Raw genomic sequence first — 14,409 nt, 5'->3', positions numbered from 1 at the left:
AGAAATTGTCGACAAAATAAGTTTAAGACCGTACTAAGATTATACAAATTAATAAACCAAATGGGTGGTCATATGGCTGATCGTACTGCACTGTTTTGTTTAATAATCGAGTAGTGTTACACATTAATTCGCTATGGGAAAGCGCGGTAGTATCAGCCCAGTTACTAGATCAAAGATTGTGTTGCTTCGTCAGAGAGATGTGCCCTTCAGGAACATTAGCTAGCAATTAGGATGCAGCAAAACGGCTTGTGTTCAAGCATGGAAGTTTTACCAAGCCACTGGCCAATATAAAGATCGGCAAAGAACGTGCGCGCCGAGAAAAACAACAGCACAGATGGATCGGCGAATTCATAGGCTCTCTGAAGGTAAACGAATACTAACAGCAGTGGACATTTGCAGTGGACATCTGATGAGATTGACATCAGCTTGACACCTCAAACTGTCAAAAACCGCTTAAAAGAATTTCGACTGTTTGCCGGATCGCTCGAAAGAAACCGATGATTTCTGAGACGAACCGGCGGAAGCAGACTAAGTTTACTAAAAGACATATTGAATGAACGGCCGAAGACTGGTAAAGAATTCTTTGGAGCGACGAATCCCGCTTCTGCATCTTTGGATCAGACGGAAAGTCTTATGCTAGACGTAGTCCAACTGAAGAATTCCATCCTAAGTGTGTCAAGAAAACGGCGCAAGCTGGGGTGGGAGTAATGGTGTGGGCCCTGTTCAGCAGTTTAGGTGTTGGTCCAGTTGTTAAGTTAGATGGCAGACTTAACAGTGTAGGCTATCTGCAATTAGCAAATGAAAATATATTTAAATAATCAGATGCCACCGGGATCTATTTTCCAGCAGGGCAATTGCCCCGTTCATAAGGCTAAGGAAAGTTTGCAATATTTTGAGTGCAATAATATGATGGTTATAGAATGGCCTCCGCAGAGCCCGGATTTGAATCCAATAGAAAATTTATGAAATTATGTTTCTAAAAGAGTTCATGCTAAAAACAAACCAACAAATTTTTCCCAATTATATGAATTTAGTGAAGAAATATGGCAGAACATTCCAAGCAATTTTTGTGCTCATTTGTCGAGCTCCATGTCTCGCCGTTGTAAGGCCGTAATTGAAAATAATGACTATGGAACTAGATACTAATAATAAATTTTTGTTCATTAATCATTTGTGCCGTAAATTTTTCAATTTACATAAAATATTGTTGGTACGGTCTTAAACTTATTTTGCTGACAATTTTGAATTATTTGAATTAATTGCGCATTAAAATTATTCGAATTGTAGAAAGATATATAACGCCTATATCATTCGAAAGAGAAAAAAATTCTACATAAATTGTAACGAGTAAAACAATTTTATTCCGTTTTGTTAAAAAAATAAATTAATGAAGGAATAGAACTGTCATCATCGGTCTGAAAGTTATTTTGGCCAGTGTATATATATGTGTGTGTGTGTGTGTGTGTGCGTGTGTGTGTGTGTGTGTGTGTGTGTGTGTGTGTGAGTATGTGTGTGTGTTTGTGTGTGTATGTATATATGTGTGTATGTGTATATGTATATATATATATATGTGTGTGTGTATGTATATATATGTATATATATATATATGTATGTATATATATATATATGTATATATATATATATATGTATATATTTGTATATAATATATATATATATATATAATATATACATACATGCGTATACATATATATATATATCTATATATATATATATATATATATATATATTATATACATATATATATATATAATATATATATATATATAGTATATATATATATTATATATATATATTATTTTACTTGTTTCAGACATTTGACTGCATCCATGCTGGAGCACTGCCTTGAAGGGTTTTTAATCAAATAAATCAACCCAAGGACCTATATTTTAAAGTCTAGTACTTATTCTATCGGTCACTTGTGCCGAACCGCTAAGTTACAAAGACATAAGCACACCAACACCGGTTGTCAAGTGGTGATGGGTAGACAAACACAGATACAAAGACACACACATATATATATACATATATATAAATACGACGAGATTCTATCATTTCTGTCTACCAAATCCTCTCAGAGGGCTTTGGATGGCTCGAGGTTACACCAGAAAACACTAGTCCAAGGCACCACGCAGTGGGACTGAACCCGGAACCATGTTGTTGGGAAGCCAGCTTCATAGCACACAGCCACGCATGCACCGTATATATATATATAGCCACGGCATGCTTAGCCATCCACTCAGCGGCTGCTCAGAGCAGATGGTCCATCTGACGAGCAGAACACGAATACGTCCCTTCCACAGAAAGTAGAAGTGCAAGCGCTCCACTTTGATAAGCAGCAAAGACGCGCAATGGACGATGGCCAGGTGGTAGTAAATGACGGAAGTAATGTACACATCTGCCACCTCCGCCCGACCCTTTAGGAGCAGCCTCTTCTCTGTCCCATTTCTGAATGAGATTGGCCACAAACCTCCTCATCTCCCCACCTCAGTTCTTGACCACTTGAAGGTCTGGACCAAACCAGCCTCCAAGCAATTTAACCGGTCCTTCTGTCCAGCGCCCCACAACGCTATCGAGTAGCATGCACCTGTCACCACAGATGCCGAGCTGCAGGCCCACCGACTTCTCCAGGTTAGTCTTTGCTCCTCTCACCCCTCACAATTCCGATAAATGACCATTTACTTTGACCACCGAACAGATGTCGCTGCAGACTGCCGCGATCCAGCCTCTAAAATCGTGTCCGAAACCGACCACCGCGAGGAAAGTCTCCAATTATTGATGGTCGACCCTGTCAAAAGTTTTTGATTAATCCAAATTGATCAGGGCCCCACCAATCCCAGGTTCCTTGCCAACCGTTTCTGGGATGTAACGAGTGAGGTGGTTATCATGGATAGATCTGTTTGGAACAGCGCATGTCTATGGATAGTTTCTGGAAACTATCCATAGGCCCCGGCCCGAAAGTCCTCCGCGAAAGACCAGATAAATGATCTCTCTCAACGCTCTGAGATTCTCCTAAGATGTCATCGCTCTTGCTCATTGCTATTCCCCTATAGAACTCCAATGTGGAACTTTCACCGACCACATTGCCTGACTGGTTGAGGGCTGTGAGCACTAGCCGGCATTCCAGATCCTACGCGCTCATCCTCAGCCAGTTTATCGACAAACGCCAACCTCTTTGCTAACACCTTGGCCAAAATCTTATAATCTGCGATTAGCAGAATTACGGGCCTAAAATAATCTCGTCCCCCTTGGTCGATTCCTTTTTTAGCAGCACGACCACACCACGGCTCACAGGACTAGAATTCTCCCGTTTTGTTGCCAGATGCAGTAGACATCCGCCAAGAGTTCATCGAACATGTCGAGCCCGTCCTAGTCCGTCAAAGACCGAACGAATTGTAGCTTTGTTTCCACGTTGCACCTCTCCTCTTCCACCTGGACCATCCAACGGCTTTCATCCCCTCGTGATTTAATGCACGCGCCCTAGCTCTGACAACACAACCTTCGTATCTGGTACTGAAGAATTTATTAAGAGGTAATCTCACCGCCAGCACATCAATCGCTATGCCTCTATTAAGTGCTTTTCTAGTTTCCTATTCCTCTAACGTTAATTCTTTACGAAACCCTAACACCTTTACTCTAATGTTCTTTTTCAGTGCTATCCACCATCAATTGAACCAAAGCTACTGAAAGAAAATGCGATTTAGGTAAAAGTTAAATCATTCGATTAGATACTGGCACCGAAATGAGGGAACTGGTCGAGAAAGAATCTTAAAAATTCTTTAGAATAGCTGAAACTGATAAAATACAACAGAGATGTAGGAATAAATTAGAAAAGTGTATCACAGAATAGTTAGACTTATATTAAAGGCCGAGCTCAATACTAGACATAAAATTGTGTGTGTGCAGACAATCTATCTTGATTATAAATTACTGCTGCAACATGGTTACATGGAAGTGTAATAAATTGAACAGCCAAGACAGAAAAACCTGGAAATACTGGTGACGTTCGGAGCTCATTATCCCAAGACCGACACAAATAAAATACACCTAACACATAACAGAAAGCAAACAGTATCTGATACAAATAGAAAACTACTACGAAGGTTAAATAGTAGCTTTAGAAAATTACTTGGAAGCAAGCTAGTGAAAAAATAATTAGTGTACTAAGGAAATATGAAGTATATCAAATGTTTTTACCAAAAAAGCCATATCCCCATTGTTCTTCAGATTTTCCTTCTCCACTCGGACAGCCATGTAAACTAAACTTTACAAAGAGATTTACACGTCTTCGTGAAGAGTATCCAGCTTCTTGTTTGCTTTTTGATACTCCGTGTTTCATGATCAGTTCCTTATTAGTTTCCTATCCTTCTCCGGTTTCTGTTTTTGCGTCATTGCTGCAAGACAACAGTGTAGCGCTGCTTCTTGTTGCTTGAAGCAGGTCTTTGGTTTCTCAGTCACCGCTAGTCTTTAGTTCTGGTGGCACAGAAGATAAGTATTTTTATTTGTTTCCATTATGAACAATAGCAAAGCTGCAACCGTAAATCAACGGTAGCAGCAACTTCACCTCTTCCTTTGTTGGTTGTTACCCTTCCCTTCCCTCTTCTGGTCTGAAGCCCTTCAAGTAACCTTTACTTCTGTAGCTGTAGAAGCAAGGTTTCTGCTTTACACCAACAGTATGATCGGCTGCTTCACCACTCCATTAAAGGATTGGCAAGATGGGATAGTCATGTCTTATTAGGATTCGATGATAATACAGCCGCAATCCGACTATATGCTCTTGCTTCTTACCTCTGCTCTCCATCACTTCCGACAACTTCCACACACTAGCAGCATTTTTGATGTCACAATAAACGACCTTACTGTTTTTTTAAAACGTATTTATGTCACCTCCCTCCGCGCCCTTACCTACATAAAACTTTCGAGTAAGGAGCTACTGTCGTTTGTAACACAACTTGTCCACTCTTCGTTGATTTTGTTGAGTTGATTCGCGTAGAGTCACTCATGTTAACCCTTACCATTTACAAATTTTATAATGGTGTTGTTTTTGGTGTAATCATTAATCTTCATACTCTTTTCTACATTCAGATTGATACTTTCCACACAGTCTTCATTCACACTTACAAGTGTGATTGTGAATGCTTAAGCTTCACTCTCCATATGTTTGATATTTTCATCGAATACATTTTTTGTTTTTCGATTCTGTGATCTGTGCTATTTTACTGTCTATTTTAGATGTTGATGACGAGCCCGGTGTCAGCGATTGTAATTATGAGGCATTTGAAGCAGCTGATGTCAGGTAAACAAACATCTATATGTGGGTATCTGTGTGTGTGTGTGTGTGTTCGTACACACATGTATGTATATAAGGATATGTATATGCATATTTGTGCGTGTGATTATAATCTTGATCTTTGTAATTATGACAGGGATGTCATGAACTATGTAATTATAATTATACGAACTAATAACTTCATATTACGAAAACGAAGGATAAAATATGAAATATCTAAAGGAACTTAGGAAATGAGTAACGCTAATGATATTTAACCATTTGCCTATGGAAATTATTTGTCCTAAATGTCCATGCTTGTTTTTAGACTTTAGTTAGCCCTAGTTTCGTCTTTTCTTTCTTTATGTGCCCTGTCCAGAATGTAGGACATAGGCAATCTAGTCCTGCTACAATTCTCTGCTCCCTGTTTTCTGTAACATTTCCACTCCCTGATGTTTAATACCTCTTTCTTCCAACCAGTTCGCCAAGCTTGACATCCACATCATTTTTCCCCTTCCTCTCCTTCTTTTCCTTTCAATCTTTCCGGTTATCGCTACATTTTCCAGGCCCTGCTTCCTCATCCGATGACCAAGAAATTTTTGCTGCTTGGCCCTCATCTCACAAAGCAGTTCCCTATTTACCGCAGCCTAGTTCATCCTTTCTTCATTAGACATAATATCCAAGCTTCTCTCAATAGTTTCATGCTTTATGAATAATACAAAACTTTCCTTTCTTAAGTCCATTTTACTCATAGATGCCAGGGAAACATATCTATATATCTTGTGTATCATATGTGATGCACAGGACAAGCAATGGATGTTCACATGTCTCACAGTGAATAAAAATAAAAGACATTTATGTAAATGAGTAGAGTCAAAATTATCTATGGGAAATTTTAAAAGCTTTCTTGTTGACGAGTTGTGGATAAAAATACAAGACTTTTCTGGAAATGAATATCGACAAAAATATTTACAGAAACTTACGAAATCAGCATCGATAAAAATGGTGTCTGGTCAATTCGTCGACAGTAATTTGTCGTCGTTTAATTTTGTTCCCAGTCAATTCGTCGACAGTAATTTGTCGTCGTTTAATTTTGTTCCCAGTCAATTCGTCGACAGTAATTTGTCGTCGTTTAATTTTGTTCCCAGTCAATTCGTCGACAGTAATTTGTCGTCGTTTAATTTTGTTCCCAGTCAATTCGTCGACAGTAATTTGTCGTCGTTTAATTTTGTTCCCAGTCAATTCGTCGACAGTAATTTGTCATCGTTTAATTTTGCTCCCAGTCAATTCGTCGACAGTAATTTGTCGTCGTTTAATTTTGTTCCCAGTCAATTCGTCGACAGTAATTTGTCGTCGTTTAATTTTGTTCCCAGTCAATTCGTCGACAGTAATTTGTCGTCGTTTAATTTTGTTCCCAGTCAATTCGTCGCTGTATTACATATTAATTTTTTCATAAAATTTAAGATTGTAAGCAATTGCTTTTAGAAAAAATAATTCTTTGGTTTGGATCATATTTTTCCGTGACAATTTTTATACTCAGGTTCATATCTCTGTACTTTTTCTTTTGGCTTGGTTCTTCTCCTTGCATAAACTTCTGCAACTTGGTACTGGCAAAGCTTTCCTCACATTTAATCCCATCAATAAGTTTCCAAATATTTGGATGACTAATATTCACTGTATTTTTCAGTGCGTTGTAGTAGGCTTCTAAACTATTTGTAGTACGAGCAATCCCCGTCATACATCGATCCCAAACATTCCATATGAGTAATGGAAATGGAGGTTCAAGCTGTTGCCTCCTCTGTCCTCTTCCTCTAGATCAGTGGTTCCCATCCTTTTCACAGTGGATCCCACCAGCGGTTCCCAACCCTTTTGTTTAAACGAATTTTCCCTCGGACCCCTTTTAATATACTTATCCTTATGTATATGTATGTATATATATATATATATATATATATTATATATATATATATATATTATATATATATATATATATATATATATATTATATATATATATATATATATATATGAAATTTTGAATTTAGTTCACGGACCCCCAATACTACCTTTGAGAACCACCAGGGGTCTGCAGACTCCAGGTTAGGGAGCACTGCTGTAGGTGGTCCTATATGATTATTTTCAAAATAGGATACAATTGACTGTGGAATATCATCATCATCTACAAGTTGTTCTTATCCATCTACAACATCATCAACCGGCAGGAAGGCAAGGGCAACAAAACACCGCATTTTTAGACTAAAACTGTCATCTTCGTGATATCAGTATTTTAGTCCTCCTTGTACAACATGCTTGTACGCATTTAGTCCTAAATGAAACAAGCAGCATGCAAAATTCGTCCCAGGAAACGATTCCAGATATCCGTTATGAGCTGCTTTTTCGAAATCAATAATTATATTATCAGATCCTTCATTCTGCAGTAATTCATTTACTTTGGCAAAATGTCTTCTATATGTGTATTAACTTTTGTCAGAGAGCAATGCGGACAATCGTGGGGCATTAACATTATCAATTTGTATGTGGAGTGTATATAACTGAAAAAAATATACAAGAGCAGCACTTAAATGTTCCATTTGCCGGCCAGTTCTTGTGCTGTTTTAACTGTCGAAGTGCTTCGTCACTTACAAGTATTACTATTCGCTTTGCATCTTCTCTCTCGCTGCCATACTGTCAAAACGTTTTATCATTGTCAAGGTAGCAGTATTCACTTGGAATGGAAAGCCCAACATTTGTAAGGGGTGGCAGGATAGATGGAATCAGCTTGCCTCCAACATCAAATATTGCTTTGAAGTAGTGCGAATGGAGGTATTTGCAACAATGTACAGTCGTTTAAATTCTGAATTTCACGAGAGATAATTGAGCGAGGGGCATCACGAGATGAAATAGACTTTACTTTAATATTAAAAAAAAACTATTATCCTTGCATTCACCTCTGCAGTAGTTCAAGCAAGATTAAAGATCCCAATCTTCTTAATCTCTTTATAATTTTCATCTGTTTGTAGTCAGCCTTGTACACACGATTTCGCACCTCTAATATATCTTCAATCCATCTGCATTCTGGTTATTTTTTGTGTTTATATAATTTTCTTGATCGACCACTTTGATTGTTTTCTTTCTCTAAAGTTATGATCTTGCTGGTAATCATGTTGATGGCGAGGCGTATTGAATAAATTTAATTCGAATTACTTGAAAATATTTGCTCGTAAACTGTTCAGCGCAGATACTTAAGAAAGAGGCGGGGAGGGGTTAAAGAAAGGAAAAATATATCTAAAAGTTTCCAACAACAATTTTAATTCTAAAGGGATTGTTCTAAACTTTCCCTCGAAAATCCCATTTAAGAGTATTTTGGGACGAATTGGCCAGCGCCGAATTGACCTGGAGATGAATTGATCAACGACGAATTGACCGGGGACAAATTAACCGACGACGAAATAACTGGGGAAGAATTGTCCTCGCACCGATAAAAATAACTTGAACAATCGATACAGTACTTCTGGTGATCATTTATTACCTATAATACAAATGTAATTTCAAGTATAACCTATTTTCATATTACTGACAAAAGTTTCTTCAATGATGTCTTCGTTTTAAATGTTGTTATTGCTCAAAAATAGATGCACACAGCAAAAACAAACTGAACACCACATCTCGTCCAGACCTTGCAAACAAGCAGTTGTCAACAGCGTTGCTGTGAAGAACAAGCAGCGACACTCGCTGCGTCAGCCACTCCACAGCAATAGGTCATTTTCCTTCGGACGTACGCCTTCATTTCAATTTGATAGAGAAGAGCAGTAGTCCGGTGACCAAGGACACAAGAACTACAACAGTAAACGGATAGAAAAATAATCTTCTGCTTTAAAGGCCGACCATTTAGTCCACTTTCTCTCCTTTGCGCTAGGCACAAGGTAATTTCCTGGGTTTATGACCGAAGCCAGAAGATTAACCGTGAAGAACGCACCTCAGCTCGAGGTGTTCCTCACAAAGATCTTATCCTATCAAATACATTCTAACGAGTCAAAGTTTTTTTTTTACCTCTGTTCAGATACTAATTGTCGTTGTAGTCAAAAGCCAACAAGCTTCCATTTTTTTAGGAGTAAAATATAACAATGTGAATAAACTCCGAACAACCGATTCTCGGGCTCAGTTACTTCGCTTCACGTAGGTTTTTACTAACAAATGATATCAGGAAGGCATTAACATCACAACTATGTTCCTCTTGAGTCATTAAAGTAAGTCATTTGTTTATAAATATGTCTAATCAGAAAATGTCAAGCAATTTCCATATAAAGAAACGAGAAGACAGGGAGGAGTAAAACGTTGAACTAAATACATTATAGAGATTAGCATACCTTCCCTCCCATATTGCCTATATTCAAATTCTACTGGGATTAACTTTGCATTTTATCTCATTAGGGTCGATAAAAAAAACGCGCCAATATATACTGGAGACAAATTAATGGATGGTAGCCATTCTCTTGTAAACATTGGCTGTATGCCGAGTATAAAAAATGGTAAATTAGTTATCGTATTGAGGAATAACTAGATTTTTATCATTTATTATTATGCATGAGTCAGCTAGATATGAACAGGCAGTCTATAAACATGAGTGGGTGAAAGAGTGAGTATTCGTGCGTGGGTGATATGGTTAAAAAAAAAAGAAGAGGGAAAAGAATAAAGCAAACCTGTTTACGTTTTTTTTTTTTTGAATTGACATCAGCGTAAGAAAATATCATTATGTTTTGTAGCTTTAGTTTGTGGGTTTGAGTGGTTTTGTGAATGTGTGTGTGTGTGTGTGTGTGTGTGTGCGTTCGTTTATATGTATATGGAATGTATATATTAACATTCTGGGGCCTTCGTGCACTTTGGCACGCCAAGCAAGAATGAAAGCACTTAATATAATAACATAAATTCAATTATATATACGTATATATATATGTGTGTGTGTGTGTGTGTATGTATCTGTATGTATGTATTTAAACATAATTATGCATGCGCACATGTGTGGTTATTTGTATGCACAGATAGATAGATAGATAGATAGATAGATAGATAGATAGATAGATAGATAGATAGATAGATAGATAGATAGATAGATAGATAGATAGACTTATGTATATATTACTTGCTTCTTTAAATCCTCAATTTCAATAAAATCGGTGTGACATACTTTACTTCAGCTTTCTTGATCGAAGCATTTTATATTATTATTATTATTATTAATACGATGAGCTGGCAGAATCGTTAGCACACCGGGCAAAATGCGTAGCGGTATTTCATTTGTCTTTACATTCTGAGTTCAAATTCATTCCGCTGAGGTCAACTTTGCCTTTCATCCTTTCGGGGTCGATATAATCTACTAGTCCCCTCCCCCAAAATTTTAGGCTTTGTGCCTTTAGTAGAAAGGATTATTATTATCTTCATCCTCATCATTATTATTATTATCCAGTAGTCATGTTTTCACTGCGTTCTTTTATCACTCTGCCGAACGTGTCTTGAGTATGTGCTGTGGTTTGTTTTCGTTTCGTTATTTTTACTGCATAAGATGTGTGCATTGCCTCGCTGTGCTGTTTTCTGTATGGTATATACATTGGTAAGTCTTGGGGGCTTCGGTATTTGTCAGCATGTTTTCATTTTTATCATTCCCGAAGCACCTATTATTATGGGGATTGTTTCTGCTTCAGGCCTCACCGTCCGGGTTACTTCAATCTCTTTATATTTCGATAGTTTTTTTTTTGTTTTGTTTTTTTTTTTACTATTTTAGGGTTTTTTTTCTGTGTGTGTGTCTCTCTCTTGATAACAATGTCTGGTCGATTACCGTTGATCTCTCTATCAGTGTGTATTAGCATATCACAGAGTATAATTACTTTGTCATTTATTTTCTAAGACCTTTTCTGGTATATAACTATGCCATTTCTCTTCTGTTAGCATTCCATAGTATTAGCACGGGGATATATTTTTCTTGACCAAACCTGGGAAACCAGAGTCAATATGATTTATTGTTCCTTCCTCATATTCTGAAGTTAAATATTCAACTTCGCTATGAGCTTTTTAGTGGCTTCTAGTAAGGACGCTATGATCCTGTGCTGCAATTAAGAGAATTTCAATTTCTTCTCATCTAGTGCTGAGATTTTCCATTGACTTTTCATCCTATTCGGCTTATTCCAGTATTTTCCATGTAAGGGGTTTTCTTCCTATCATTTCATCGTGGTGTTCTGTAGTTCCAGTTTTAGCTTTAGATTTTAGTTGCTTTATAGTTCTTTTATTCTCTTCCTTTCCTTCACACCTATCAATTATTCTGGCCTTTCCATTGTATTTTTCGGCTTCCTTGAAGACAAAATCAGGGGTTCTCTTTTGCTCATGTTTGTAGTTAATGCCATCAATTTTCCTTAATTCTGAATGAAATACTTTTGTGGTTTTATGATGGGCACCTATAGTAGTTTTCTAGTTGTATAAGGCTTCTATAATCTTCATTTTGTAGCATATATAATATTTTTATGCCAGATTTTGGATGGAGTATTCAAATAATAATAATAATAATAATAATAATAATAATAATAATAATAATAATAATCATAATAATCATAAAAATCATCATCATTATCATCATCATCATTACTAGTATTATTATTATTATTATTATTATTATTATTATTATTATTATTATTATTATTATTATTATTATTATTGTTTGACTTTTGCTTTGTATTTGCACAATTTGGATCCAAGGACCTCAAGAGATAAGTTAGAAGTTCATGTCGGTGGTATGCCTAGATATCATATATTTGGTTTCGCACGTAGTATTGTTCTAGAGAATTTTAAGAAAATCATAAGAAAATTACGTGTTTGTTTTAAAATTGAGATTACATGGACAGTATTTTACGTAGGATATGGGCAGTTCTCATGAGCACTATCTTTTGATTTCTGCCATTTTAGGGTTTCCTAGTATCTGAGCTAGATAGGAATCAGCCCCTTTTGCTATCATTCCTAGGGCATCTATGACAATAGGTATCGCTTTAGTATTGAGGTTCCACATTTTACCAATTTTTATTTTAAGATCTTTATACTTGCTCAGTTTTTGGTAGGTCTTGACATATACATTTATGTCGATTAGGACAGTCATATAATAATAATAATTATTATTATTATTATTATTATTATTATTATTTATTATTATTATTATTATTATTATTATATTATTATTATTTGTTTGACTTTTGCTTTGTATTTGCACAATTTGGATCCAAGGACCTCAAGAGATAAGTTAGAAGTTCATGTCGGTGGTATGCCTAGATATCATATATTTGGTTTCGCACGTAGTATTGTTCTAGAGAATTTTAAGAAAATCATAAGAAAATTACGTGTTTGTTTTAAAATTTGAGATTACATGGACAGTATTTTACGTAGGATATGGGCAGTTCTCATGAGCACTATCTTTTGAATTTCTGCCATTTTAGGGTTTCCTAGTATCTGAGCTAGATAGGAATCAGCCCCTTTTGCTATCATTCCTAGGGCATCTATGACAATAGGTATCGCTTTAGTATTGAGGTTCCACATTTTACCAATTTTTATTTTAAGATCTTTATACTTGCTCAGTTTTTGGTAGGTCTTGACATATACATTTATGTCGATTAGGACAGTCATATAATAATAATAATTATTATTATTATTATTATTATTATTATTATTATTATTATTATTATTATTATTATCATTATTATTATTATTATTATTATCATCGTCGTCGTTGTTGTTGTTGTTGTTGTCGTTGTTGTTGTTGTTGTTGTTGTTAAACTTCAAAATTTTGGCCAGGGTGCTAGTGAAGAGGTTGGCGCTTGTCGTCGAGGAACTGATTGCTGATGTGCAAAGATGCGCCATCTCAAGCAGATCCATTCACAACAACCTCCACCTCATGTGACACATATGTTCCGGAGAACTTTCGGACCGGGGCCTATGGATAATTTCCAGAAATCCTTGGCCTGGCTGTGCAACCGGGGTGCACTACCTGCTCGAGATAAACTCTATAGGCACAGAAGTGCAGTCAGCCGGATTTGCCCGAGATGCGTGCAGAGCGACGAAACCGTTCTGCATGCTCTTGTCCAATGCCCGAGTATTTCTGACTTGTGGGTTTATGTTGAACACCTGCTATCGCGTCTAGGATGAATCCGGCCATCGGATAAGTCTATTGTGGAGATAGTCCCGCCGCCTTCCTTTGGCCGGGGAAGGCAGGCTGTTTTTCTTTGCCTGGTTGCCTTAGCGAAAGAGTTTGTGTGGTGGACCAAGTTGAAAGACAGATACATTCCACTTTGGCCAAGCCCTCATCAAAGTGAGAGTGGAGAGGGAAGTTCTGTTCCCCAGCAATTTTGTTAGAAGGTGGGTGAATGTTGCAAGACTAGCCCGAATGAAGCATGCGGAAAGGACACTTAGCCTGGTAGTAAGGACTGTTGTGGACTTCTGGGGTTCTCTGAGAAGTTCTAGGAGGTCTCCCTCTTTTGGGGAATTTCGCTATATTCAATAAATGTTTTTGCGCTTCATTGTTTACACATGTAACCCCATATTGTATTCGTCCTGCGTTGTCCATAATGTTTTTATTTTATATGTAAACCGTTTGTGGTTAATAAAGAAATCATCATCACCATCATCATCATCATCATCATCATCATCATAATCATCATCATCATTATTATCATTATTATTATTATTATTATTATTATTATTATTATTATTATTATATTATTATTATTATTATCATTATTATTATCATCATTATTATTATTATCATCATCATCATTATTATTATCATTATTATTATTATTATCATTATCATCATCATCATCATTATTATTATTATTATTATTATTATTATTATTATCATTATTATTATTATTATCATCATCATCATTATATTATTATTATTATTATTATTATTATATTATTATTATTATTATTATTTTATTATCATTATTATTATATTATCATCATCATTATTATTATTATCATTATCATCATCATTATTATTATTATTATTATTATATTATTATTATTATTATTATTATTATTATTAGTATTATCATTATTATTATTATTATCATCATCATTATTATTATT

General features: G+C 36.0%; 1 protein-coding gene across 1 annotated transcript in view; it reads left to right on the top strand.

Annotated features, from left to right (window-relative positions):
• LOC115214146 overlaps positions 1-14,409 on the top strand; it is a 396,588-nt gene that overhangs the window by 268,076 nt on the left and 114,103 nt on the right. Inside the window, exon 2 of the mRNA XM_036505091.1 lies at positions 5,251-5,314. Within this exon, the coding sequence (XP_036360984.1) occupies positions 5,251-5,314 (64 nt within the window). The remainder of the gene's footprint in view (positions 1-5,250; positions 5,315-14,409) is intronic.

Source organism: Octopus sinensis, linkage group LG7 (genome assembly GCF_006345805.1).
Source record: "Octopus sinensis linkage group LG7, ASM634580v1, whole genome shotgun sequence".
Classification (NCBI taxonomy): domain Eukaryota; kingdom Metazoa; phylum Mollusca; class Cephalopoda; order Octopoda; family Octopodidae; genus Octopus; species Octopus sinensis.
Note: the sequence above shows the minus strand (reverse complement) of the source record. Positions and strands in the feature narration are given on the sequence as shown.